General features: G+C 51.3%; 1 protein-coding gene across 2 annotated transcripts in view; it reads left to right on the forward strand.

Moving 5' to 3' along the window:
• Positions 1-23,552, forward strand: part of ST7L (suppression of tumorigenicity 7 like) — a 33,292-nt gene extending 9,740 nt beyond the window's left edge. Inside the window, exons 8-16 of one of the 2 annotated variants that reach the window (XM_068159565.1) lie at positions 980-1,077; positions 2,143-2,257; positions 4,111-4,183; positions 4,344-4,446; positions 11,249-11,399; positions 11,536-11,628; positions 15,867-16,006; positions 22,698-22,766; positions 23,049-23,552. In XM_068159565.1, the coding sequence (XP_068015666.1) occupies positions 980-1,077; positions 2,143-2,257; positions 4,111-4,183; positions 4,344-4,446; positions 11,249-11,399; positions 11,536-11,628; positions 15,867-16,006; positions 22,698-22,751 (827 nt within the window). In that variant the 3' untranslated portion in view covers positions 22,752-22,766; positions 23,049-23,552. The remainder of the gene's footprint in view (positions 1-979; positions 1,078-2,142; positions 2,258-4,110; positions 4,184-4,343; positions 4,447-11,248; positions 11,400-11,535; positions 11,629-15,866; positions 16,007-22,697; positions 22,767-23,048) is intronic. The other variant, XM_068159566.1, reaches the window with a different exon arrangement.
• Positions 23,553-27,824: the final 4,272 nt, after the last annotated feature.

Below are 27,824 nucleotides of genomic sequence, written 5' to 3' on the forward strand. Positions count from 1 at the left end.
CTTGGGAGCCACAGAAGCTCTTGGGTTTGTGCTGGGTTAGCCATGCCTGTGCATGGGCTGCCCTGTGAGCTGCTGTACTGTCTGGATAGCACTTGGAAAACACAGGATCACAGAATGTTAGGGGTTGGAAGGGACCTCTGGAGATCATCCAGTCCAACCTCCCCTGCCAGAGCACCCAGGGCAGATCACACAGGAATGCATCCAGGTGGGGTTTGAAAGTCTCCTTAGAAGGAGACTCCACAACCTCTCTGGGCAGCCTGCTCCAGGGCTTCAGCACCCTCACAGTGAAAGTTTTTCCTTCTGTTCACATGGAACCTCCTCTGCTCCAGCTTGCACCCATTGCCCTTTGTCCTTTCATTAGACATCCCTGAGCAGGGCCTGGCCCCATCCTGCCCTGCACATCTTTATGAGCAGGAATGAGGGCACCCCTCAGGCTCCTCTGCTCCAGGCTAAAGAGCCCCAGCTCCCATAGCCTGCACTCACAGAGAGATATTCCACTGCTGACAGCCTCTTTGTGGCTCTGTGCTGGAGTCTTTCAAGCAGTTCCTTGAGGTCCTTCTTCAACTGAGGGGCCTGGGACACCAATATTCCAGATGCAACCTCACCAGGGCAGAGCAGAGTGGCAGTGGAGTTTGGCTGTGGACCCATGGTGGGTTGGGGCTTAGTGCATGACTGTTGGACAAGTAAAGCAGACTAATGAAGCAATTAGTGTGGTCAGTAGCACCTCCTTGGATTCCTCCCAATATCCTGGGGACGAAAACCACCCCAAAATAGACTTTTTATGTCATTTAATGTAGTTCAAAGTAGCTGGCATTGGTCTGGTGGCTCTTGCTTGGGACAGCAGTTGTGTGTTAGCCTTTCATGTGTGGTTAGGGAAGAGCCTGGGAGATTGTGGTGGGGTTTGTTTGAAAGAGGGCAGGAGAGGTAAGGCTTGAAAGTGAGAGGCTTTAATTCTCTTTTTTTTTGTCTTTGTAATCAGGAAGAGACACCAATGTCTTGGTTTATGTGAAAAGGAGGCTAGCTATGTGTGCAAGGAAACTGGGAAGGATCCGGGAAGCAGTGAAAATGATGAGAGATGTGAGTAAAAGTAGGAAGAAAGGCAGCAGCTTGTTGGGTTTGCAGTCCCATTGTCCCAGTGGGTGGTTTGAAGTTCCTTTCTGAGTGCTACAATGGAATTGGCTCAGGCTGGATGAGGCTCTGGCCAGGCTGATCTAGTGTGGGGTGTCCCTGCCCATGGCAGGGGGGTTGGAACTGGATGATCCTTGTGGTCCCTTCCAACCCTGACTGATTCTATGATACTATGAATTAATTCCCAATGAGATTTGCACATTGTGATCAGGTTGCCTGACCTTAAATATCTCCAGGATAGGGCCTCAACTGCCTCCCTGGGCAACCTGTGGCAGTGTTCCATCACCCTCATGCTAAAGAACTTCTTCCTAACATCCAATCTAAACCTTCTCTAATTTCAAACCATTTCCTCTCATCCTGTCCTTGCAGGCCTTTGCAAACAGTCCCTCTGCAGCCTTCTTATAGCCCCCCTCTGGTACTGGAAGGCTGCAGTTAGATCTCCCTGGAGCCTTCTCTTCTCCAGGCTGAACACCCCCAGCTCCCCCAGCCTGTCCTCATAGCAGAGCTTCTCCAGCCCCCTGATCATTTTCATAGCCCTCCTCTGAACCATCTCCATCAGGCCCCTGTCCTTCCTGTGCTGAGGGCTCCAGAGCTGGACACAGCACTCCAGGTGAGGTGTCACCAGAGCAGAGAGATTTATTTTAAGATAAATAAAGATAAAGTCTCTCTTAAGCAGAGAGATCTATCTTAATATCCTGGCCATGCTTCCTTTGGTGCAGCCCAGGCTGCCACTGGCCTTCTGGGCTGCAAGTGCACACTGAGGGGTTCCTGTCCAGCCCTGCAAGTCCTTTTCTGCAGGGTTGCTGTCAACCTCATCATCCCCCAGCCTGTATTGATACCTAGGATTACCCTAACCTAGGTGCAGGACCTTCCTTCATCTTCCTTGCTTCTCTTCAGGCTGCTTCTCTGCCAGTTTCTAAACCAGGTGGAGGAAGGTTAAATTATTGTGCTGATTTCTGTTGTTCCAAGGGTTCTGGTGCAATTCTGTGGTTCTTTCTCTTTACTCATTTGCAGCTGATGAAAGAGTTTCCACTTCTCAGCATGCTGAATATTCATGAAAACCTCCTGGAGGCACTGCTGGAGTTGCAGGCTTATGCAGATGTCCAGGCAGTTTTAGCCAAGTATGATGGTGAGTGGTGCCTGTTGGGGGGCTGCTGGTGGGCTTGGGTAAGGCTATGGGAGAGATGGGCATGGTGTGGCTGTCCAAAAGCAGTTGTCTATCCAAGATCTCACTTGGATTCCCTTCCTCAGCAGCAAGCAGGTGCTTCAAGAGTGCAAGGCCAAGTTGCTTTCAAATGCTGAAATTTGAAAAAAAATTCAGGCAAGCCAAATTGCCCACAAATGACTTCTTCTGTTTTTAACTTCTTATCTGTGAAGAAATCTTGGAGCTCCCTTTGCTGCAGTCCAGGGATCATTTGAAGCTTTGTAAGTCTCTTCTCCATCCCTGCTTGTGCCTGAACTCATCAGCCTTTGTCAGTCAGCACACAGGGCCCTAATTAAGAGATGGCAATCAGCTGGCAGAGGTGGTGTTCAGTTCTGTCATCTCCCAGGCTTGGCCTCACGATTCTGTCATGTGGAGGCTGCTCAGCAGAGGTTTGCCACGTGCCAGCACGCTGCTTGCCAGGGCTCAGAGGTGTGCAGGCTTTGCTCCATTAAATGATTCCTTTCACTTTCCACCTCAGCTGACACACTGCAGATGTTGTGCAAGCCTAGATAAACAGTTCATTAAATATTGACTTCCTTATTGTCCTCAGGGCTTTGTCACCTCCATAATTCCCTCGTCGCTGGCGTGCAAAGTGCTGCTGGCAGCGCTGTCGCCTGCAGAGAGGAGGGGACACAGCGGCAGTGTTTTGTGGCAGTCATTCCCTCCCCTTGAGCAGCCCCTGTCTGCTCATGTGGCTCTGTTCTTGATTGCTTCAGGGAATCAAAATCAGGATATTTTTACCTAAAACCTGGCCTCTTTGTGCTTGGCCACCCTGGCAGCCTGCTCCTCTCTGCTTTCTTCTCGGTGGATTATTCACTTCACAAAACCATTTGCTCTCTGCCTGGTGCTGCTTTGTGTTAGCATCACAAACTGCAACACTTTCTTTAGAAAGGGTTGCTGATATATCTATCTATCTCATCTCATCTCAGCATATATATATATATTCTTTTCCTCCTCCCCTAAGCATCTGGAAAAGTGAATATGAGCTTTAGACTCTCTGTAGCCCCCCTGTGTTTTGCTTGACACGACAGCCAGACTTCCAGTAAGTGATGGACAAGCCCAGGATGGGATTTACAAAAAAAGCAAGAGCCATCTGACTATACACAACATGGGACTTGGGAATTAGACCCCAGACTTTGTCTGCTTTTAAAGTAAACTTGTACTGTGGGGTGCTAACCTCCTAATCTGTAATTGTCAGCTCAAACTTGGCCCTGGATCTTCTGCGAAACCTGCGACTGAAAAGAATCTTTTTTGTTCTCTCCCCACCCCCACCCCACCCCCACTGTGGAGAAGAATGGAAATTGCATTTTTTCCTTCTCATTTGTCTACCTGTCTGCAATGTCATGGTTTTAGTCAGCTCCTAGTCAAGCTTTCCTTCAGGATTGTGTAAAAACTCTGGGACTCTACCCTCACAACAATGAGAAGGTTTAAACCTTTTGGGGGTTACTCCAGGGAAAGTTGCCTGGCCTTGAGGCTGTGTTTCTCCAGGCATTTCTCTTTGAGGTCAGTTACAGTGTCAGGGTGCCCTGAAGAAAACAAACCCAATTCCTCTCTCCCACCTGACTGCAGCTCTGAGTTGTTAAACTGGGACTGAGTGGGGAGCAGAAGGAAGCCCCCGCAAAGAAATGCGGTCCCTCGTTGGGGGCTGCGATCTGCCCGGTGGTGGTGGCTGATAAACCCCAAAGGTAAAGAAGTCTTTAAGCTCAGAGGATGGTGGGTTTAAGGTTGTTTGTCTTGCCTTAAAAATCTCACAGTTTAATGGTTTTATTTTATCACAGATATCAGTCTGCCCAAATCAGCAGCAATATGTTACACAGCAGCCCTGCTGAAAGCCAGAGCTGTTTCAGAAAGGTGAGTGAGCGCTCTGGGGACACCAGGGGCTTGTTGCTCATCTTAGGCTGTGCTGGAAAACAGGAAGTTAAAAGATCTAGATCCCCTTTGGAGGAAATAAACAACCTGGTTAGCTTTTTATTCTTCATTGCTGTTGTCAGTGTGGGTTTTTTCTCCTCAGGTTCTCCCCAGAGACCGCTTCCAAAAGAGGGCTCAGCACAGCAGAGATTAACGCTGTGGAAGCAATTCACAGAGCTGTGGAATTCAACCCTCACGTTCCAAAGGTGAGAGAATTCTATTTCCTATTGGGCCACTTCTTGCTGGCTTCTGACAAAAGCCATGGTTTGTGATCCTCTGGCTGTTGGAGCCTTTGGAGCTCCATCTTTTCTTGAAGTAGGTCCTAACTCCAGCTGTTGAGGTGTTTAAACACTCCAGGGTTTGTATCAGAAGTGTTCAGTAGCTCAGTTAAGTTGTTTGCCAGCAGGGGATGGTCAGAAAAGGGATTTCTGTCAAGATTTCTAACCTCTTTATTTTTCAACTCATTGGAAAATGCAGTAATAGAATAGAATTAACCAGGTTGGAAAAGGCTTTTGAGATCATCAAGTCCAACCTATCACCCAACACCATCTGATCAACTAAAGCATGGCACCAAGTGCCTTGTTCAATCCCTCCTTGAACACCTCCAGGGATGGTGACTCCACCACCTCCCTGGGCAGCACATCCCAAGAGCCAATCTCTCTTTCTGGGAAGAACTTCTTCCTAACATCCAGCCTAAACCTCCCCTGGCACAGCTTGAGACTGTGTCCTCTTATTCTGGTGCTGGGTGCCTGGGAGAAGAGGCCAACCCCCTCCTGGCTACAGCCTCCCTTCAGGTAGTTGTAGAGAGCAAGAAGGTCTCCCCTGAGCCTCCTCTTCTCCAGGCTAAGCAACCCCAGCTCCCTCAGCCTCTCCTCCCAGGGCTGTGCTCCAGACCCCTCCCCAGCTTTGTTGTCCTTCTCTGGACACCTTCCAGCAGCTCAACATCTTTCCTAAACTGAGGAGCCCAAAACTAGACACAGGACTCAAGGTGTGGCCTCAGCAGTGCTGAGCACAGGGCAGAATGATTTCCCTGCTCCTGCTGGCCACACTGTTCCTGATGCAGGCCAGGATGCCATTGGCCTTCTTGGCCCCCTGGGCACACTGCTGGCTCATGTTCAGCCTGCTATCAACCAGTACCCCCGGGTCCTTTTCTGCCTGGCTGCTTTAGAGCCACTCTGACCCCAGTCTGTAGCACCACCTGGGATTGTTGTGGCCAGTTGGTAGAACCAGGCACCTGTATGTGGTGTGGTAGTGAAGGACCTTAACTGGGTGAGGTTAAGACTTAATAAATAGGAGCCTAGGTATTTAAAGCCAAATTAAGTTCTCCACACAATAACCATTCAGAGTATTTCAAAATCCTATGAGCATTGTTAGGGGGAAGCTCTTCATCATGAGGGTGGTGAGAGACTGGCACAGGTTGCCCAGGGAGATGTTAGAAGCCAAATCCCTGGAGGTTTTTAAGGCCAGGCTGGATGTGGCTGTGAGCAGCCTGCTGTAGTGTGAGGTGTCCCTGCCCATGGCAGGGGGGTTGGAACTGGCTGAGCCTTGAGGTCCCTTCCAACCCTGATAATTCTATGAAAATACTTTTTGCTACTGTGCTTCCAAGCTTGGCTCCAGAACTTGTCTTATGGAGAGGTCCCCACTCACTTATTTTCTCCATCCACATATAAAGAAGATGAAGAGTTGGGCTTGCTGCAGGCTGCATTTTAATGTCTGGCATTACTCAAAGCATCCTGACCCCCCCTAAGCAGTGTGTGTATGTGGGGGGGAAGAAAATCTTAGAGTGCTGCTTACTGTCCTGGTGATGCACTCAATTTGAAACCTTGACTGCAGTAGGTTGGCTTAGTCCTGGGACCTAATCCTCTGCAAATGATGATGGAGTCGTGGTGCCCAGTGCTGTGAAGGCTTGAATTAGCAGACTGCTCTGCTCTGTCTGCCTGTCCAATCCAATAGAATGTGCACTGAGAAAGCTAATTGCTGGGAGAAATTGCTGCTTGTGTGCATGACTGATCAAGAGCACAGCAAGTTCATTTCAGACAGTCTCAGACAGCTTTTTTTTTTGTTCCTCTTTGGCCTCTGCCTTTAGGGGCAGAAGATTACCAGGCATTATCATTATCTGAAAGTTCTTTTTGTGGTGTGTCCTCCCCCTGGTGCAGGAGCTTCATACACCTTGGAAAAAAGGAGTTAGGTAGCATTTCACACAGTGCTGCTTGCCAGCTGCCTGCTGTGCTTCTGCAGGCAGTCACAGAAACTGATTCCAGGTTGCACTAATGTGAGCTGCTAGCTGTAGACCTATCCTCTCTTATTGCTTTTATTACATGAGGAGACCTTGTTGTGGCCTTCCAGGATCTGAAGAAGAAAGCTGGGGAGGGACTTTTGAGGGTGTCAGGTAATGACAGGACTAGGGGGAATGGAAGGAAACTAGAAGTGAGGAGAATCAGATTGGGTGTTATGAAGAAGTTCTTCCCCATGAGGGTGGTGAGAGCCTGGCACAGGTTGCCCAGGGAGGTGGTGGAAGCCTCCTGCCTGGAGGTGTTTGCAGCCAGGCTGGATGTGGCTGTGAGCAACCTGCTGCAGTGTGAGGTGTCCCTACCCATGGCAGGGGAGTTGGAACTGGATAATCCTTGAGGTCCCTTCCAACCCTGACAGTTCTGTGAGTTCATGCCACCATTTCCTCCCCTCACACAAGCCTGGGGGACAGGGAAGAAGCAGATGTGTTTGCACACCAGAATCTGTACCCAGGCACTGAAGGAATCAGCAAACTCCATGTGTTAAGAAGCAGCCTTTTAATAAAGCAAGCAGAACCATACTTTGCTGTTACCAAATATTTGGGACAAGGCTTATAAAACCTGTGCTTCTATTGCCTTGAAAGCCCAGTTTATCAGAGGGCAGAGCTGGGATGCTGCTCTGAAACACTCAAGGCAGACAAGTGAACAGAGGCACCAAGTAACTTGCCCAATGAGTGGCAGTGGAGCAGAGGGGGAAGAAAATCTGGGGCTTGAATTTGCAGTCTGTGCTGTCCCATGGGCTAAAAATAACTGAGGGTGGAAAGCAGAGCTCCCTTTGTTCTGCCATCTGTGGCAGTGGTTGTCTTTGCACATAGCATCATTTTTGCATAAGGCAAATAAAATCCTGTTTGTTTCTCTTGGGTTCTGAGTTTTGCTTTGACAAGGGCTGGGGTTTCTTTGGAAAGTTGGGAAGCATTTTTGCAGGGCTAGGAGGCTGCCTCCTCTTCAGGCCACTTCAAATCAGGGCTTTGTAACTGCATTTTGCTGCTGTGTGGAACAATCTTTGCAGCCTTCCTTTGGGCCTCTCACAGATCTTTATTGTGGGTAAAGACTTCCTTGCAGCTGGAAAACCCAGGATCTTCTCTCCACTGATACCTTGCCTGTTCTGTGCTTAAACAGGGACATGATAAACCTGGCAGGCTGTGGAATGGTTGTCTTTGTGGTGACATCAGCAAGTTTGCTGATGACACCAAGCTGTGTGGTGCAGCAGACAGGCTGGAGGGAAGGGAGGCCATCCAGAGGGACCTGGACAGGCTGGAGAGGTGGGCACAAGCCAACCTCATGAAGTTCAATAAGAGCAAGGGCAGGGTCCTGCAGCTGGGTCGAGGCAATCCCAGGCACAAATCCAGGCTGGGCAGTGACTGGCTGGAAAGCAGCCCTGAGGAGAGAGACTTGGGGGTGCTGGTGGACAAAAAGCTCAACAGGAGCTCTCAATGTGCACTTGCAGCCTGCAAAGCCAATCAGATCCTGGGCTGCATCAGGAGAAGTGTGGCTAGCAGGTTGAGGGAGGTGATCCTCCCCCTCTACTCAGCCCTGGTGAGACCCCACCTGGAGTACTGTGTCCAGTTCTGGAGCCCCTATTACAAGAGGGATGTGGAGGTGCTGGAAGGTGTCCAGAGAAGGGCCACAAGGATGAGCAGAGGGCTGGAGCACCTCTCCTGTGAGGACAGACTGAAGGAGTTGGGGCTGTTCAGTCTGCAGAAGAGAAGGCTCCGAGGTGACCTAATTGTGGCCTTCCAGTATCTGAAGGGGGCTACAGGAAGGCTGGGGAAGGACTTCTCAGGATCTCAGGTAGTGATAGGACTAGGGGGAATGGAATGAAGCTGGAGGTGGGGAGATTCAGGCTAGATGTGAGGAGGAGGTTCTTCACTATGAGAGTGGTGAAGCCCTGGAATGTGTTGTCCAGGGAGGTGGTCGAGGCCCCGTCCCTGGGGGTGTTTAAGAGCAGGCTGGCTGAGGCTCTGTCCAGCCTGATCTAGTGTGGGGTGTCCCTGCCCATGGCAGGGGGGTTGGAACTAGATGATCCTTGTGGTCCCTTCCAACCCTGAATGAAACTATGAAAACTATGACTTGGGCACAGAGACAGCCTGGAGTTGAGGCAGGTGGTGGCAGTGCCTGCAGTGTGGAGCTTTCAGGTCGCTGTGGTGGCAGAGTGGGCAGTGCAGAGAGCAGGAGGAGCCAGGTCAGGGGTCAGATATTTGAGACCATTTTCCCACAGCAGCCCTGTGTGAGTGATCCTTCACTGTGTTAAAAAGAGGGGGGTGGGGGGAGGAAAATTACACACACACACACACAGAGAGGCAAAAAAAACCAACCTGGAAGAGGATTAGAGAGGATTAGCAGGAATATTACCCTCTGGAGTGCAGGCCCAAGGCACTAAGAGAAGAACCTAGCCAGGCAGTAAATGTGCTTTATTTGGCCAGGGCACAACCCCTCCTGCATTCCTTCAAGAATCTGAATGGGAAAAGTTAAGTCCTCCAAGTGGATTAGTAAATAATCTCATAGTTTGTGGCATCTGCTGAAATAAATCGGCTGGTTGGCTGCATTCTGCCACTTTGGGAGACAGTCAAAGGGATAGCCCAGCCCCACTGATCAAAGGTGGGGGATTAACTTTGGCTGTTATGGGCTGAGACACTGGATGCTAGGAGAGAGCAGCCCGCAGATGAACGCCGGAGCTGAAGGCCTCACTGCAGCGGCGTAGGAGCTCCTCTGCCTGTGAAAACAGAGCTGCAAACAGGAGTGGGTTTTTCAGTTGTGTGTTTTTATCATCTGTGGTGAGGAAGCAACATTGCATGCCCAGTGGTTTTAGGGGAAATGGGAAAGGATTGATCCTTGTGTTCCTTGAGCAGCGAGGCTGGGGAGAGGCCATGAGCACAGCCCTGTGAGGAGAGGCTGAGGGAGCTGGGGTTGCTCAGCCTGCAGAAGAGGAGGCTCAGGGGAGACCTTCTTGCTCTCTACAACTACCTGAAGGGAAATTGTGGCCAGGTGGGGGTTGGGCTTTTTTCCCAGGCAAGCAGCACCAGAACAAGAGGACACAGTCTCAAGCTGTGCCAGGGGAGGTTTAGGCTGGAGGTGAGGAAGGAGTTCTTCCCAGAAAGAGGAATTGGCCACTGGGATGTGCTGCCCAGGGAGGTGGTGGAGTCCCCATCCCTGGAGGTGTTCAAGAGGGGCTTGGATGTGGCACTTGGAGCCATGGTTTAGTTGTCAGGAGGTGTTAGGTAGTAGGCAGTAGGCTGGACTGGATGATCTCTGAGTTTTTTTCCAACCTGGCTGATTCTGTGATTCCCTCAACCAAGTCACAGTGCCAAAGGAGCACAGACAAAGGAGCTCTTGGCACTCATTCTGCTGGGTTAGGGCTGGCCAAAGTAGAAACTGTGTTTTGAGGTAGACTTGGTGCCATAGTTTTGTTGTCATAGTTTTGTTGGCAGGTTGGACTTGATGATCTCTGAGGTTTTTTCCAGCCTTACTGAGTCTGTGATTCTATTCTATGATTCTGGGCATCAGATCTTCTTCTGGTGCAGGGAGAAGGCTGAAACTTGAAGCAGGCTGAACTCAGAGATTCTTTGTGGTACTCCAGCGCAACCACATCACACAAAGGTTTCCCTGGCCTTGGTTTCTTCATCTTCCTTTGGTTAGAGCACTGACAGCTTTTCTGGTTTGCTACTGATACTTGAGAACTAACAAGTGCTTGGCCTCCTGCAATGAACCTTCCAGGGATTAAATGAGGAGCAAAAATACTCTTGGGGTTTTTGTGGGGTTATTTTAGTAGCTGATCAGCAGCGTACCTGTGGTGCTCTGCTCCCTCTGTGTTCCACTGGAATGTGCTTTTGCTCTGCCTTAACTGAAGATGTTTCTCCCCCCTCAACCAATATTTTGTGTATGAAACCCCCAGTGTAAGAGCCTTACACACAGATGTGGCTTTCCTGCTTCCCATGTTGAGCGAGGTCAGGCTGGCTGGGCTCTTCAGCAGGTAGCAGCTGGCCTCTAGGTGAGATAGAATAGAATTGAATTACCCAGGTTGGGAGACACCTTTGAGATCATCAAGTCCAACCTATCACCCAACACCATCTCATCCACTAAACCATGGCACCAAACACCCCATCCAGTTTCTTCCTGAATCATAGAATCAACAAGGTTGGAAAAGACCTCAAAGATCATCAAGTCCAACCTGTCACTCAAGACCTCATGATTTCTAGACCATGGCACCAAGTGCCACATCCAATCCCCTCTTGAACACCATCATTGGAGTCACCATCACTGGAGGTGTTCAGGAGGAGACTTGATGGGGTGCTTGGTGCCATGGGTTAGTTGTTTAGGTGGGTTGGGTTGGTTGATGGGTTGGACACAGTGATCTTGAAGGTCTCTTCCAACCTGGTCTGGTCTGTTCCTTTCCTGTTCCTTTCCTGTTCCTTTCCTGTTCCTTTCCTGTTCCTTTCCTGTTCCTTTCCTGTTCCTTTCCTGTTCCTTTCCTGTTCCTTTCCACCTCCAGTGATGGTGACTCCACCACCTCCCTGGGCAGCACATCCCAATGGCCAATCTCCCTTTCCATGAAGAACTTCTTCCTAACATCCAGCCTGAACCTCCCCCTGGCGCAGCTTGAAACTATGCCCTCTCATTCTGGTGCTCAGTTATGCCTCAGCTGATCGTTGATGCTTCACAGGAAGATTTGGGGGATATTCCACACTGACCCAGTGTGCTTTCCCTTTGTTATTACTTGCAGTATCTACTAGAAATGAAGAGCTTGGTGCTTCCTCCAGAGCATATCCTGAAGCGAGGGGACAGCGAGGCCGTAGCCTATGCCTTTTTTCACCTGCAGCACTGGAAGAGGATAGAAGGGGCTCTCAATCTGCTGCACTGCACATGGGAAGGCAGTGAGTCTCTTATTTTTTTTGTCCCCTTTGTACAGCAGACTAATCTCTGCCTTTATTCACCTCCAACAGGATTGGTTCTCTTTTGTGAGATGGCTGGGTTCAGACACAGCTCTGATGTCACTCCCTCTCTTTGCAGCGTTCAGGATGATCCCCTACCCGCTAGAGAAAGGTCACCTCTTCTACCCCTACCCGAGCTGCACAGAGACAGCAGACAGAGAACTGCTGCCAAGTGAGTGGTTTCCAAGCAGTCATGGCAATAAAACACAAGCTAAGGACATGTTCACTTTGTGGTATTCTCTGTTTACCTTCCTGGGGACTTTTGAAGCTTGAGCTTCCTTCAAGGTGATTCAGCTGTTTGTTTGTGTCCCTCCCAGCCCGTCCCAAAGTGCTTGGCTGTGTGGGGTAAATGCCAGCTTGGCTCCCTAGCATCAGTCCTTCAGATGAGGGCTGTGTGTGGGACCTTCAGACATAAGTTTGGCCAACTTTGGAGAACACCAAGGCTGAGTGGCTCTTTAAAGTTAGGAAAGCAGCATTAGGTTAGAGTTGGGCTGCTAATTGTGCCTCTTAATGTACTTCTTTGAGGGTGAACTTCTACATCATAAAGAAACAGGGGGTTAGAGTTGGACTGCTGATTGTGCCTGTTAATGGACTTCTTTGAGGGTGAACTTCTACATCATAGAGAAACAGGGAGTCCCACAGGATGCCCAGGTGGCCAAGAAGGCTGATGGCATCCTGGCCTGCATCAGGAACAGTGTGGCCAGCAGGAGCAAGGAAATCATTGTGCCCTGTACTCTCTGCACTGGTTAGGCCACAGCTTGAATACTGTGTCCAGTTCTGGGGCCCTCAGTTTAAGAAGGACATTGAGACACTTGAATGTGTCCAGAGAAGGGCAAGGAGGCTGGGGAGAGGTCTGGAGCCCTGTGAGGAGAGGCTGAGGGAGCTGGGGTTGCTTAGCCTGGAGAAGAGGAGGCTCGGGGGAGACCTAATTGCTGTCTACAACTCCCTGAAGGGAGGTTGTAGCCAGGTGGAGGTTGGTCTCTTCTCCCAGGCAACCAGCACAAGAGGACACAGTCTCAAGCTGTGCCAGGAGAAGCTTAGGCTGGAGGTGAGGAGAAAATTCTTCCCAGCAAGAGAGATTGCCCATTGGAATGTGCTGCCCAGGGAGGTGGTGGAGTCCCCATCCCTGGAGGTGTTCAAGAGGGGATTGGATGTGACACTTGGTGCCATGGCCTAGTAGTCATGAGATCTTGGGTGACAGGTTGGACTTGATGATCCCTGAGGTCTTTTCCAACCTTATTGATTCTATGATCCTATGGAAAGGGCTACTGCAAAAGCAGCAGCAGCAGCAGCAGCCCCGCTGGGAGCGCAGCTGTGGACAGGAAAGCTCCACGTGCGTGTTTCCAGTTACCAGCCTGAAGTTCTGTTTCAAATGTGCAATTGAGATTTGCCCCCAGACTGCTTTAAATTACTCATTTCTCACTTGTGCAGGATATTGCACAAGGAATTCCTTGGTTAGCAGCTAACCCTAAGTTGTAGCCTTCCCAGCATAATTAAACCCCAGCACATGCAGCTCTTTCAACACGATCACTCACGCATTCCTCTCTGCTTTTAAATACAACACCACCCATAAATAAAATCATCTTAGCATTTTTATGGCACTGCTTCCTCCAGAAATCCTGACACTTGGCTTTGGTTGGTTTCAAATGGATCTATTAAAAAAAAAATAAGTAATACAGGCCCAAATCAGTGCTTCCCCCAAGCCTGGCAAGTGCCAGGCCTGAAACGGCTCTGGGCGTGTGGGATTGGCTGCAGTTGTCCTCATCTATTGCAGAGCTGGTTTGAGTTTCCCAATCCAGTGAAAGCTAGTGCAGGAATCATAGAATCATGGGATGGTTTGGGTTGGAAAGGACCTCCAAAGGTCATCCAGTCCTACACACACACCCCCTCCCCTGCAGTGAGCAGGGACATCCTCGCAGTATTACTAAAGTTGGAAGAGACCTCGAGGATCATCAAGTCCAACCTGGCACCCAACACCTCATGACTAGACCATGGCACCAAGTGCCACATCCAATCCCCTCTTGAACACCTCCAGGGATGGGGACTCCACCACCTCCCTGGGCAGCACATTGCAATGATGAATGACTCTCTCAGGGAAGAACTTTCTCCTCACCTCAAGTCTAAACCTCCCCTGGTGCAGCTTGAGACTGTGTCCTCTTGTTCTGGTGCTGCTTGCCTGGGAGAAGAGACCAACCCCCTCCTGGCTCCAACCTCCCTTCAGGGAGTTGTAGACAGCAATGAGGTCACCCCTGAGCCTCCTCTTCTGCAGGCTAAGCAACCCCAGCTCCCTCGGCCTCTCCTCACAGGGCTGTGCTCCAGACCCCTCCCCAGCTTTGTTGCCCTTCTCTGGACACATTCAAGTCTCTCAATGTCCTTCTTAAACTGAGGAGCCCAGAGCTGGACACAGGACTCAAGGTGTGGCCTAACCAATGCAGAGTACAGGGGCACAATGACTTCCCTGCTCCTGCTGGCCACACTGTTCCTGATGCAGGCCAGGATGCCATTGGCCTTCTTGGCCACCTGGGCACACTGCTGGCTCATGTTTAGGCAGCTGTCAATCAGCACACCCAGGTCCCTCTCTGTTTGGGAGCTCTCAGCCACTCTGACCCCAGCCTGCAGCTCTGCATAGGGTTGCTGTGGCCATCCTCTATTAGATCAGGTTGCCCAGAGCCCTGACAAGCCTCACCTTGAGTATCCCCAGGGATGGGGCCACAACTACCTCGCTGGGCAACCTGCTGCAGTGTTCCACTGACCTCCTGGTGCAGAGCTTGTTCCTCACATCCAGTCTAAATCTGCTCTTTTCTGATAGTAGTCATGAGGTCTTGGGTGACAGGTTGGACTTGATGATCTTTGAGGTCTCTTCCAACCTTATTGATTCTGTGATTCTAATTTCAAACCACTGCCCCTTGTCCTGTCACTGCAGGCTGTTGCAAACAGTCCCTCTCCAGCCTTCCTGTGGCCCCTTTCAGGCACTGGAGGAATCCTTCCTCTACTTTTTTACCCTTTCCTAGCTTATGTTTGGGCTTTTCCTAAGTGCTACTGCTCCCTGATCTCAAGATCATGTGGTCTCTACTCAGTCCTGTGGCAGACAAGTGCTGCCTTTGGTGGCTCAGTCAAGAGGAGTAGTTTGTGTCACAGTGTCATGGCCTGGCAGAGCTGGCTGCCTGTTAAGGTGAACTGATAATCTCTGGGCTGCCATGAAACCTCTCTGGTGGGTGTTGGACACACAGCTCCAGCTGTTCCACTTGATTGTGCTCCAAAATCCTCTACTTCAGAGCAACCCAAAGCCCAAGCACTTGGCCATTAGTGGATTGCAAGGGCACCAAGCACTCCTGCTGGGGCTTGCTCTATGCAGTGGCAGCTTTCATGTGCCAGCAATCAGAAACAGGACCCAGGAGGGCAAAGTGGCTTTTTCCTCCTCAGACTTCAGTGTACAGATGAACCCAACTGCATTTTCTTGGTTTAACTTCAATTTGGAAGGCTTTTGTTAGACTTTTAACAGCAGCTTGTCAGGAAGCAGGCAGACCTTGCAGACTTAGGTCTGTAGAAACTGTTTTTCTTCCCCCCCCCCCCCCCCCATCTCCCTTTTTCTTTTAACCTTCCCCCTCTCAAATCACTGGATAGAAGTCAGAGCTGCAGGTATTCAGAGCCAGTAATTGCAAATTCACCAGCCAGGTCCCCAGCTAGTAACCAGTAGTAGTGTCTTGAGTGCTGAAAGCTCCACATGCCAGCCCTCAGCCCCACCAATCATCTCCTTTTGATTTGGTTACCACAGATTGGAAATTGCAAGGAGCTGCTAGGTGCAGGATTTATAACCCAGTCCTGGGACTGTTTTCTTTGAGCTCTGCTCTGTCAGCTGCTCCCAAAGAATTTACTGTAGCCTCCCAACCAGGGATCCTGGAAAAGCATTAAGGAGCTGCTTGCATGTGTGTATAACAGGAGGGTTGTTTTGTGCTTGCTGAGGTTCTTCCAGGAAGGGGAGATGTGGTCCCTTCAGGCCACAGGGGGAATGCTTCAGGGGGCTGGAAGGGCCTGAATTGGTGGTTTGGTTGCTCTGGGTAGCTTTTGACAGCTTGTGAATGATACAGTTCTTCCCTCTGCCCTGGGCAAAGAGGAGGTACCCAAAACTAAACCTGATGAGGTGCTTCACTTGGTGAAGTGAAAAAGATGAGGGGGGAAAGAGAGAGAGAGAGAGATGTGGTAACTGTCAGTGATGAAGAGAAACATTTCATGTAGAGGGAGAAGTTCTGGGAGAAGTTTTTGAAGTCCAGAGAGCTACCAAGCTGCAGAAGGGCTCTGAGTGCAGAGCTGCCCAGGGGAAAGACTGGAAGCCAGTTAAAAGGCTGTGTGAATGATTCAGGATGCTGTCCTCTGGGACCAAATGTCATTGTCCTCTGTTTTCCCTTCCAGCATTCCATGAAGTCTCTGTCTACCCCCAGAAGGAGCTTCCCTTTTTCATCCATTTCACAGCAGGCCTCTGCTCCTTCTCGGCGATGCTCGCCCTCCTCACGCACCAGTTCCCGGAGCTGATGGTGCTCTTTGCCAAAGCTGTGAGTGTTGTCTCTCTCCTGGGGCTTGCTGAAGTCACCTGTGGGGGTCTTTGGGAGTTTTTGAGGCTCATTACTAGGTGGAGAAGGTGTGCAGTCAGTCATTTGAGCAGCTGTTCAAGGTCTGGCTGGTGTCAGTAAGGCTTGGAGCTCCAGACACCTGTCTGATCTGGGTGACTTCAAAGGCATCTGCCTGTGTCTGCTGTTGAGCCCTTTGTTCTGTGGGTACCTGCTGTGCCCCTCTCCCTTTCCCCCTTCTCTCTGCCCTGCTCCTTTTAGGGTTTCTTTTCCTTGTCTATCTGTTAACATGCCTGCTGGCTGTAACCTGATCATCTGCTCTTGGCTTCTGGAAGCTGTGCTGTCTCACTTCTGCACAGGCAGCCTCTCAGCTTTGCCTGAGCTGTGCATGTCATGCTGCAGAACAATAGGCAAATGAAGAGCTCTGAACGCTCTGTGAATTATTCCAGCTTTGTTGGTCAAAAAGGGGGCTGGAGGGGGAAGGGGAAGGCTTGTGCTTTCTTGCTGGTTTAATGCAGCAGGTAATAGAGACCTGGGAGGTAAAGCCTTTTCTTTCCCCTTGAGGATACTTTGTCCTGCAGTCACTGGCTTTGCTGGAGAGTCTGGTCTGCAGTGCCAAGAGCACTGGCTTTGCTGGAGAGTCTGGTCTGCAGTGCCCCAAGAGCACTGGCTTTGCTGGAGAGTCTGGTCTGCAGTGCCCCAAGAGCACTGGCTTTGCTGGAGAGTCTGGTCTGCAGTGCCCTAAGAGCACTGGCTTTGCTGGAGAGTCTGGTCTGCAGTGCCCCAAGAGCATTGGCTTTGCTGGAGAGTCTGGTCTGCAGTGCCCCAAGAGCACTGGCTTTGCTGGAGAGTCTGGTCTGCAGTGCCCCAAGAGCACTGGCTTTGCAGGAGAGTCTGGTCTGCAGTGCCCTAAGAGCACTGGCTTTGCTGGAGAGTCTGGTCTGCAGTGCCCCAAGAGCACTGGCTTTGCTGGAGAGTCTGGTCTGCAGTGTCCCAAGAGCACTGGCTTTGCTGGAGAGTCTGGTCTGCAGTGCCCCAAGAGCACTGGCTTTGCTGGAGAGTCTGGTCTGCAGTGCCCCAAGAGCACTGGCTTTGCTGGAGAGTCTGGTCTGCAGTGCCCCAAGAGCACTGGCTTTGCTGGAGAGTCTGGTCTGCAGTGCCAAGAGCACTGGCTTTGCTGGAGAGTCTGGTCTGCAGTGTCCCAAGAGCACTGGCTTTGCTGGAGAGTCTGGTCTGCAGTGCCAAGAGCACTGGCTTTGCTGGAGAGTCTGGTCTGCAGTGCCCCAAGAGCACTGGCTTTGCTGGGGGGTCTGGTCTGCAGTGTCCCAAGTCCTGCAGGTTACAGTGGGGCCTCATCTCCACAAGTTCTGTTGATCTTGCTGTTGGAAAACTTTGCTGGCCATGCCAGTGCCACATTTCAGTGCTGCTCCTAACTGGTTGGGTTCACAGTAACCAGGCTCTAACTATCTGCTTGATTAATTCTGTAAGGGCTGCATTAGCAAAGTTGTCTGATGTCCAAAGAGATCCCAGGTCAAATGTTATGCTAACAAAGAATTGCTTGGTGAACTTCTCTCTGTTGGGTTCCTTGATCCAAGGGGGTGGGGGAAAAAAAGGCTTTGTATGACTTAGTTGGCTTTGCACAATGGCATTCTGAACATCAAGGCCAAGGGTGGGAGGGGACAAAAAAATCCAAGGGTTTGCTTCCCATGTCTTCTGTAGGAAAGGGTGGACGGAGTCTGTGAGCTGAAAAGATGATCAGCAACATCTCAGAAGATGTCAGCACATCATTCAATTTAAGAAGGACATTGAAGGTGTCCAGAGAAGGGCAACAAAGCTGGGGAGGGGTCTGGAGCACAGCCCTGGGAGGAGAGGCTGAGGGAGCTGGGGTTGTTTAGCCTGCAGAAGAGGAGGCTCAGGGGGGACCTCATTGCTCTCTACAACTACCTAAAAGGTGGTTGTAGCCAGGAAGGGGTTGGCCTCTTCTCCCAGGCAAGCAGCACCAGAACAAGAGGACACAGTCTCAAGCTGTGCCAGGGCAGGTCTTGGCTGGAGGTGAGGAGAAAGTTCTTCCCAGAAAGAGGAATTGTCCACTGGGATGTGCTGCCCAGGGAGGTGATGGAATCCCCATCCCTGGAGGTGTTCAAGAGGGGCTTGGATGTGGCACTTGGAGCCATGGGTTAGTTGTCAGGAGGTGTTAGGTAGTAGGCAGTAGGCTGGACTGGATGATCTCTGAGTTTTTTTCCAACCTGGCTGATTCTGTGATTCCCTCAACCAAGTCACAGTGCTGGCAGCACAGACAAAGGAGTTCTTGGCACTCATTCTGCTGGTTTAGGGCTGGCCATCCCTGGAGGTGTTTAAGTCCAGGCTGGATGAGGCTCTGGCCAGCCTGATCTAGTGTGGGGTGTCCCTGCCCATGGCAGGGGGGTTGGAACTAGATGATCCTTGTGGTCCCTTCCAACCCTGACTGATTCTACGATACTACATCCACAGCCTGCCCCACATCCACCAGGCAGTCACCTGATCATAGCCCCAACTCTCTCAGCCTGTCCACATAGGGGAGATTCTCCAGCCCTCTGATCATCTTCATGACTTCCTCTGGACCTGCTCCAGCAGTTCCATGCCCAAGTTTTGCTGGGGACACCAGAGCTGGATGCAGTGCTGCAGGTGGGGTCTCACTGGAGCAGAGCAGAGGAGCAGAATCACCTCCCTCATCCTGCTGCTCTCCCTGCTTTGGATGGACAGCCCGGGGCACAGCTGCTGCAGTACTTTAACTGAGGGTGCTGCTAACACTTCCTCAGGCATCTCTCTGGTATCTGGAGGTGAGTGGCAGCAGCATCTGATTGAGTTTTCAAACTGAAAGCAGCAATTTGCCTTCTCTTTTAATGACAACCCCCTCTGCCCCCAAGACTCCTCAACCAGCACCTGCAGGCAGCTCCACCGCTTTCGGCTTTCGTTGTGTGTTTCGTTGTTCCAAGTATTATTTCCCTCTGCTTTGAAACACACTAAATACAGCAATTTGAGAGAAGCAAATCCCAAATGTTAGAGCACTTGGGAGTGCTTTGGCCTTAGTGGAAAAAATGCTCCCAAAAATAGTCATTTCCCTCCCCACCCCCCAAAGCTGTTGACCTTCCAACAAATCCAGGGCACGCTTTGAGGAACGACCACTGCAAAGTGGTGTGCCCTTGGAGTTTTCCCACTACAAATCCCCTAATCAGCTTCCATTTGCCCACTTGAAATCATCTTTCAGTCTCCCCTGAAGCAAAGCTGTTGTGCCCAGCAGTTCAGTCTCCAGCAGACTGCAACCCCTGAAGGCCTTGAAGACGTCGAATACCTTTCTGTTGGCTCGGGAAGCCTGAGTTTACATATTTTCAGTTGTTAGTGCTTGAGTTTGTTTCCTCCATAATAAATCACAAGAGTAAACCTTGGCAAAGGGCTGAAAATATTCCCAGTGGCCAAAAATCACAGTGCAGCCATTTGCTGGTTCCAATGTATACAGCTTGTTACACCATCTAGCAAGGGGCTGCTGGCACGGCCGCCTGCCGCCGCAGGGATTTCGGCGTCGTGCACAGGTGGAAGGGGCTGCAGGGATTAGGGGATGCTGCTGGCAGGGGGGCTCAGCATGCACACATCCCATCACAGCCAGCTCTGGCTGCTGGGTCTTGTGCAGCTTGGGGTGGCTGTGCCTTTTGTTGAAGGGAAGGGGCTCTGTGTGAGCAGCTTGGGTTGGTAGTGCGCTGTGTTGAAGGGAAGGTGCTCTGTGTGAGCAAGGTTGGGTTGGTTATGCCCTGTGAAGGGAAGGTGCTCTGTGTGAGCAGCTTGGGTTGGTTATGCCCTGTGAAGGGAAGGTGCTCTGTGTGAGCAGCTTGGGTTGGTTATGCCCTGTGAAGGGAAGGTGCTCTGTGTGAGCAGCTTGGGTTGGTAGTGCCTTTTGTTGAGGGGAAGGTGCTCTGTGTGAGCAGCTTGGGCTGGTAATACCCTGTGAAGGGAAGGTGCTCTGTGTGAGCAGGTTGGGTTGGTTGTGCCTTTTGTTGAAGGGAAAGTGCTCTATGTGAGGTCAGGTAGACCCTAGAGCTGCATTTCAATATCCACAGGGAACCTACAGAAAGGCTGAGGAGGGACTGTTTAGAAGGGGCTGTGGTGATAGGACAAGGGGCAGTACTTTGAAACCTGAAGCAGGGGAGATTTAGGTTGGACATCAGGAGGAAGTTCTGCACAATGGGATTGGTGGAACACTGGAACAGGTTGCCCAGGGATGTGGGTGAGGCTCTGTCCCTGGAGACATTCAAGATCAGACTTGACATGGTCCTGAGCAGCCTGATCTACTTGGAGGTGTCCCTGCTGGCTGCAGTGGGATTGGACAAGATGACCTTTGAGGGTCTCTTCCCACCTGATGCAGTCTGTGACCTGCAGTGCAGGTGCACTCAGTGGCTAAGAGCTCAGCCTTGCTGTGTTTCAGCTGGGTTTCTGATCTCATGGAGAGCCACTGTTCATCAGCCCAGCCCTGATTGTGAAGCAGCTGCTGTCCAGAACGGTCCCAGTGACAGAAGGGATGACAAAAATCCTTCCAGTTCACTGAGCAGGCTGAAAAACACTGTTGCAATAACCAGCTGCTGGTGCCACTGCAGACAGGAGGCTCTGATGGCTTTCCATGCAGTGTGAGTTTGTAACTTGGTAACAATTCCATAAGTGAAGGGCTGGCCAGCCCTTTATCATCTGGCAAAAGTGATGGGGCACAATTCCTTCTGTAATATCCTCCAGTGACCCCCAGAAGCCTCTGGAGAGGAGAGCTGCAGAGCGACAGCAGCGCTGCAGATTGCCTCCAAGTTCCTGGGCACAACCGAGGTGCTGAACCTCCCCAGCAAATCAATCCTGCTTTGACCTTCTGCTCCTGGGATGGAGCAGGCTGAGTTCCTCTTAAAGGGGCTGAAACAAATCCTGGGGTGGTGTGGCTGCTGAATCCTGCCTGCTCAGGGAGCTGGCCACAATCCTGACCCTCCCTGTTCCCAGGCCTTTTGCTATGGATCGCTTGATGTTCTGACACGGAAGAAAAAGAAGTCCTGGGACTTGAAGCAAAAATTGGCCATTTGGGTTTTTAATGCTTGCAAGATCAGGAGCAAACATTTCTTCTCTCTCTCTCTCTGTGGCTGTTCCCTGCTCCCTGTCAGAGGATTCCAGGGCATTCTGTTGATAGCAGCCATCCAGAGACAGAAAATAGGACTAAACAGAGCCCTGTCTGGGGAGTTCCTGCTTTCTGTGACACTGAAAATAGGACTAAACAGAGCCCTGTCTGGAGAGTTCCTGCTTTCTGTGACACTCTGCTCTGCTTGCTGAGCAAATCCCCCTACCACTTTCCCCCAAAGCTCATTAAGTGAGACTGGGGAATTAACTTTTTTAGCCAGCTGCTGAACTTTTCATATTTATAAACACTTGAGTCCTTTGCTTATCTAAGAGAAAAATGTGTATAGTTTGGAGATGTGCACTTCCCTGCCAATGTGCAGTGAGTGGGTCTACACTTCATAGGAGGAGGAGGGTGGGGGGAAGAAAAAGAAGCAAGCCTGAAGTTTCCTGTCACAGCTGAGTGTGGATGCCAAGGGCAAAGGTTTCTTGCCTTGCTAATCTACATCTTAACTCATGCACTTAATGGGAAGGTGCCACACGCAAAGAGGCAGGGAAGAAGCTGGCTGCAGAGAAAAGCTCCCACCCTGCTGCCAATGTTATGTTTTAAAAGCCTTTTTAATGTAATATTTGAGGTTATGATAGAAGCCAGGAGGGCCAAAGTAAAGCCCTCAAAGTAAATGAGTCCTGTCATGGCTGCCCTCCTGCAAAGGGAGGGCTGGGTGAGGATAACCTGAGTCCCAGCGCAGCCCTCGGGGCTGGGGGTGGGATGGGGCTGAGGAGGAGCAGCAGGAATCTGTGAGGCTGGGAAAGCAGAGGTTTTAAAAGTGAGAAAATGCCCTGAATCATTCTAAAAGAACTGAAATTAACCCTGCAGTTTGTCAGTTGTAATGGTGCACAATGAAAGTAGGTGGCCTCAAGGCCTTGAGCAGCCTGCTCTGGTAGGAGGTGTCCCTGCCCCTGGCAGGAGAGTTGGCACTGGGTGACCTTTAAGGTCCCTTCCAACCCCAAACCCTTCTGTGGTTCTAAGGTGCTGACAAGTTTGCACCTTTTGTGTTAGCCTCAGCTTTATTTCTGGAACTGTTTAGATGGCATCTTAGAGTATGGATCCTGCCTGGAAAGAGGTTCCACCCCAACACAAGGGGCAACTTCTTCACTGCAAGGGTCACAGAGCACTGGAGCAGGCTGCCCAGAGAGGCTGTGGAGTCTCTTTCTCTGGAGACTTTCAAGGCCTGTCTGGATGTGTTATTCTGTGACCTGAGCTGAGTATGGTCCTGCTCTGGCAGGGGGGTTGGACTCAGTGATCTCTTAGGGTCCCTTCCAACCCCTGACATCCTGTGAGGTGTGATCCTGGAAGCCTGGGCTGGGTGAACAGGCTGCAGCAGGAGCTCCATGGGGTCAGTTTTCACAGGTTTGAGTCTATGACTTCAAAAAACATCCATGGCTGAATGTCTAAGAAGTACATCACTCTCCTCCCCAGTCTGTTCCACAGTGCCTGGAGCAGCTGGGAGAGCTGGGGTGGAGGGAAAAGCACCATCCTGACCCCTCTGCTCCTGCCTAGGTGCTGCGGGTGCTGTGGCCTGTGACTGCTCCCAGCGTGCTGGCCTCCAGCTGAGCGACTGCCCCAGGGGTGAGTGAACAAGGCTGGAGCTGGGGCTTCCAGAGGGCTTTTGTGTCTTCTGTGTGTCTTGGCTAATAGTTAATGCTTGCTGCAAGCCCATTTCATGGCATCAGCACTGAGGGGATCGTAGCTCTCTTGCCTTGAGGGTGTTACAGGTTGGAGTCGATGATCCTCGAGGTCTCTTCCAACCTTAGTTACACTGTGTGTGTTGTGTTCATACCTTTAGTCAGCCAAAGGATGTTGGGTTTGAAACTGAGCTAACTTGTTCTGTTTTGTTTTCCTTTGTTCCAGTGCTTTGGGACTCTTCTTTCAACCTTCAGCTTCATCATGGAAAACATCAAGGTCCATTTGCTGTCCAGCCTCTGGCTCCAGCTGACTCCAAGGTGACTGGAGTCTGTTTTGTTGAGCTGGTTAGATGACCCCCAGATGTGTGGGGGGCAAGGAAGAAAGCTCTGCTCTTCAAACTGGTATCTTTGGCAGGCTTCCCTGTTGGTACTGCTGCTCAGTGTGTGGATTTCTTCTTTGGCCTCAGTCTGTAATCATCTAAGGAAATAGATTGGTTGAGCAATACCTTCATGCTCTCTTTAATCACTTGTACAACTGGAAGCTGATCTTTCCTCTGTATGAAAGGAGAGGCCACAAGCAGAGCAGATGTTTGGAGCATTGACACTTCCTCCTCAGCTGCAGATGCACAGCTAGTTGGCTCAGATGGGATTTTATAAGCCTTGTCCAAAATATTTGTTAACAGCAAAGTATGGTTCTGCTTTCTTTATTAAAAGGCTGCTTCTTAACACATGGAGTTTGCTGATTCCTTCAGTGCCTGGGTACAGATTCTGGTGTGCAAACACATCTGCTGCTTCCCTGTCCTCCAGGCTTGTGTGAGGGGAGGAAATGGGTGGCATGAACTCACAGAACTGTCAGGGTTGGAAGGGACCTCAAGGCTCAGCCAGTTCCAACCCCTGCCATGGGCAGGGACGCCTCACACTGCAGCAGGTTCCTCACAGCCACCTCCAGCCTGGCTGCAAACACCTCCAGGGGTGAGGCTTCCACCACCTCCCTGAGCAACCTGTGCCAGCCTCTCACCACCCTCATGGTGTCTAATCTAAATCTACCCTCCTCTGGCCTGGATCCATTCCCCCCAGTCCTATCACTGTCCTCTGGTTCCTGCTCTTTAGGTTCCATTGTGCATCCTCTGCCTTTCAAATGCCTCACCTTGAGAACAGGGTGGGCTCTGAAACTGCCAGAAGTGGTTGTGACACCTCCATGGGCATCTGTGGGGCAGATCTGACCTTCCAAGCATTAGTCCAGAGTCCTGCCCTTGTTGATGTCAGGGCTTGAAGAGAGCTGAGCTGTGGAGCCCTTCAAAGGTATCACTTTCTGTACAGCCCAGCCACAGGGGTTTGTTTACTGCAGAGGTGAGAAGATGGCTGTGGCAGCCAAGTGCTCTGAGGTCACTGGTGTGTGACTGCCATTCCCACTCACCCCTGTTAGAGAAAATGATGTCGGCTGTCAGGTTCAGCTCTGCTGCTCAGCGTGGAGGAGGCAGAGCCAAGGCTTTCTAAGGTGGAAGTGGTGAAGGCAGCACAAGCTGGTGGAGAAAGGCTGACAGTGAGCACCTGGGAAGCTGTGCTTCACCTACATTCTCCAGCTAAACACACACACATGTGCTCACCTGGGAGATTCCCCATGGCTGACCTGCACTGCTGTTGGGGAAGGGCTGATGCAAGCTGGGACACTGACTTCCAAAGCTGTTGGAAATGATCTGCTGGAGGGTAGAGAGGCTCTGCAGAGGGACCTCGACAGGCTGGACAGATGGGCAGAGGCCAACGGCATGAGATTGAACACATCCAAGTGCCAGGTTCTGCACATTGGCCACAACAACCCCAGGCAGTGCTACAGGTTGGGGACAGAGTGGCTGAGAGCAGCCAGGCAGAGAGGGATCTGGGGGTACTGGTCGATGGTAGGCTGAACATGAGCCTGCAGTGTGCCCAGGCAGCCAAGAGGGCCAATGGCATCCTGGCCTGCATCAGGAACAGTGTGGCCAGCAGGAGCAGGGAGGTCATTCTGCCCCTGGACACTGCACTGGTTAGGCCACACCTTGAGTCCTGTGTCCAGTTCTGGGCCCCTCAGTTTAGGAAGGATGTTGACTTGCTGGAACGAGTCCAGAGAAGAGCAACAAAGTTGGTGAGGGGTTTGGAACACAGCCCTGTGAGGAGAGGCTGAGGGAGCTGGGGTTGCTCAGCCTGGAGAAGAGGAGACTCAGGGGTGACCTTATCACTCTCTACAACTACCTGAAGGGAGGTTGTAGACAGGCAGAGGTTGGTCTCTTCTCCCAGGCAGCCAGTACCAGAACAAGAGGACACAGTCTCAGGCTGCGCCAGGGGAGGTTCAGGTTGGATGTTAGGAAGAAGTTCTATACAGAGAGAGTGATTGCCCATTGGGATGGGCTGCCCGGGGAGGTGGTGGAGTCGCCGTCATTGGGGGTGTTCAGGGGGAGACTTGCTGGGGTGCTTGGTGCCATGGGTTAGCTGTTTGGGTGGGTTGGATTGGTTGATGGGTTGGACACAATGATCTTGAAGGTCTCTTCCAACCTGGTTTGGTTTATTCTAAATAAAGGTTTATTCCTGGCTCCTGGATGGAAGCAGCCTGCTGTAGCCTACCTCGGAAATCCAGCAGTCCCAGGTCATGTGAGGTGACCTCTAGCTGATCCTCACCCAGGAGGCTCAGAAGGATGCTTTGGGTTGTCAAAGCCTCCTTTGCCTTGTAAACAAAGTGCTGTGGAGCCACCTGTGCCTCTCCTGTGGGTGTAGCTTTGTTTGGAAGGCTGGCTGGGGGAAACGTGTGTGGAGGCAGCAGTGCCATTGCTGCTCTCCACTGCATGCTCCTGCTGCCTGGGCTTGCATCCAAGTCAAATACTTTGAGTTCATTGAGAAAGGTACTACCCAAATTGCTCTGAGTTGCTCAACTGCTAGTAGGTAATTTCTCAGCTTGCTTTCCAGTTGCCTGTGTGTCACTGGGGCTGTTCCTCGCTCTGGGCTCATCCTGGTGATTAATTGATGTGTTGTGTTCATGCAATTTCACTTCTTGCTCCGTGGGGGCCCATAAGGTAACCAACCTAATGCTTTTGAGAGTTGAACACTGTCCAGCCTTTGTGTGGGGTTATAAATGAAGGGCTGCCTCCCATGTATCATCCCAAGAGCTGCTTTCTTTCACTGTCCTCCCCTGACACAGCAGGAACAGCGAGGGGCTGGGCTTCTGCTGAAAGCAGGCTGGCAGTGGGTGCTGGAATCACAGAATCACCAAGGTTGGAAGAGACCTCAAAGATCATCAAGTCCAACCTGGCACCACAGACCTCATGACTAAACCCTGGCACCACATGCCGCGTCAAATCCCCTCTTGAACAGCCCCAGGGGTGGTGACTCCATCACCTCCCTGGGCAGCACATTCCAATGGCTAACAGCTATCTCAGGGAAGAACTTTCTCCTCACCTCCAGCCTAAACCTCCCCTGGTGCAGCTTGAGACTGTGTCCTCTTGTTCTGGTGCTGCTTGCTTGGGAGAAGAGACCAACCCCCACCTGGCTACAACCTCCCTTCCTGTCTCCAGGAGTGCCAGCAGGGCCTGGGGAAGAAGGAGCTCAGGGTGATTTCCTAGCAGGATTGTTGAGGCTTTTATAGGAACAGCCATGTGCCAAGCAGGGCCTTACCACCTGATCCATCCCATAGTGACACCATATACAGCCACCTGTGATTAAGTTACATCCATGTGTGCAGCTCAGAGTGGCAGCTGTGGCTCAGGGCAGGTAAACATTGACTGCTGCCACTGCTCTGAAACATGCCCTAGGGTGACCTTGTAGCCACTGGGGTGGCAAAAGCCTTTCCCTGGGGGGCTGTGTGTGATGTTAGCAGACTTCTCAACCTCTTACTCCATTCAGAGTAGCCAGTGAAGCCCAAGGAACCTGAGCACCAGCCTTTATTTATCTACCTGATACCAAGGTGTGTATTGTAAAGCAGTGATGGAGTCTGGGATCCATTTAGGCAGGGGTTGAGTTTGGGGTGGGGTTGGGTTGGGTTGGGTTGGTTTGGGGGTTTTTGTGTGTGTGTGTGTGTCTTTCCATGTCAAACCAGCTTAGTTTTGATCAGAATGCCCAGGAGGAGGGAAGCTGCATTTCTTCTGCCAGCCTCTTCTCCAGAAGTCCTCTCCAAAGGAGGGAGGGGAGAGTAAGCACAGAGAGGACAGCTCTTGTTTGTGAGGCAACTGGGCAACTAAATCCCTGCTGGTTGTAAAGAGAGTGTCTGAAGATCTTTGTGGATCAGGACTTTGTCTCAGCCCACATGCCTCAGGTTGTCTCCTCCAGATGTGCTCATCTGGCACTGAGAAGCTTTCAAGGAGTGAAACTTTGCCACCCAGCAGTAGTGTGAGGTGGTTTAGTCTCCTGAGTATTTCTGGGTGCCAGGGTCTGCTTGAGCCAGCTCTGGTTCATGTGGGCTTGTTACAGAATTGTCAGGGTTGGAAGGGACCTCAAGGCTCAGCCAGCTCCAACCCCCTGCTATGGGCAGGGACACCTCACACTACAGCAGGTTGCTCACAGCTGCATCCAGCCTGGCTGCAAACACCTCCAGGGATGAGGATTCCACCACCTCCCTGGGCAGCCTGTGCCAGGCTCTCACCACCCTCATGGGGAAGAACTTCTTCCTAACATCCAATCTGAATCTTCCCACTTCTAGTTTTGTTCCATCCCCCCCAGTCCTATCCCTCCCTGACACCCTCAGAAGTCTCTCCCCAGCTTTCTTGTAGCCCCCTTCAGAAACTGGAAAGCTACAGTAAGGTCTCCTCAGAGCCTTCTGTTCTCCAGACTGAACAGCCCCAACTCTCTCAGCCTCTCTTACAAACCACTTCAGAGCCTCTTGCAGTGATGCACCACGGTGGGAGCCCTTCATCCTCTGAAGCTGTGTGTGTATGTGTGTGTGACTGGCTGTTCTCTGGGTGTGCCAGCAGTGGTTCTCCTGCCATCAGAACCCTCAGTCACCAAGATGCTGCTGACAAGTCCCCATGGAGATGGTCACTCT

This window comes from Melanerpes formicivorus, unplaced genomic scaffold (genome assembly GCF_026170545.1).
Source record: "Melanerpes formicivorus ecotype bairdi unplaced genomic scaffold, bMelFor1.0.p_v2 SCAF_46, whole genome shotgun sequence".
NCBI classification, from domain to species: domain Eukaryota; kingdom Metazoa; phylum Chordata; class Aves; order Piciformes; family Picidae; genus Melanerpes; species Melanerpes formicivorus.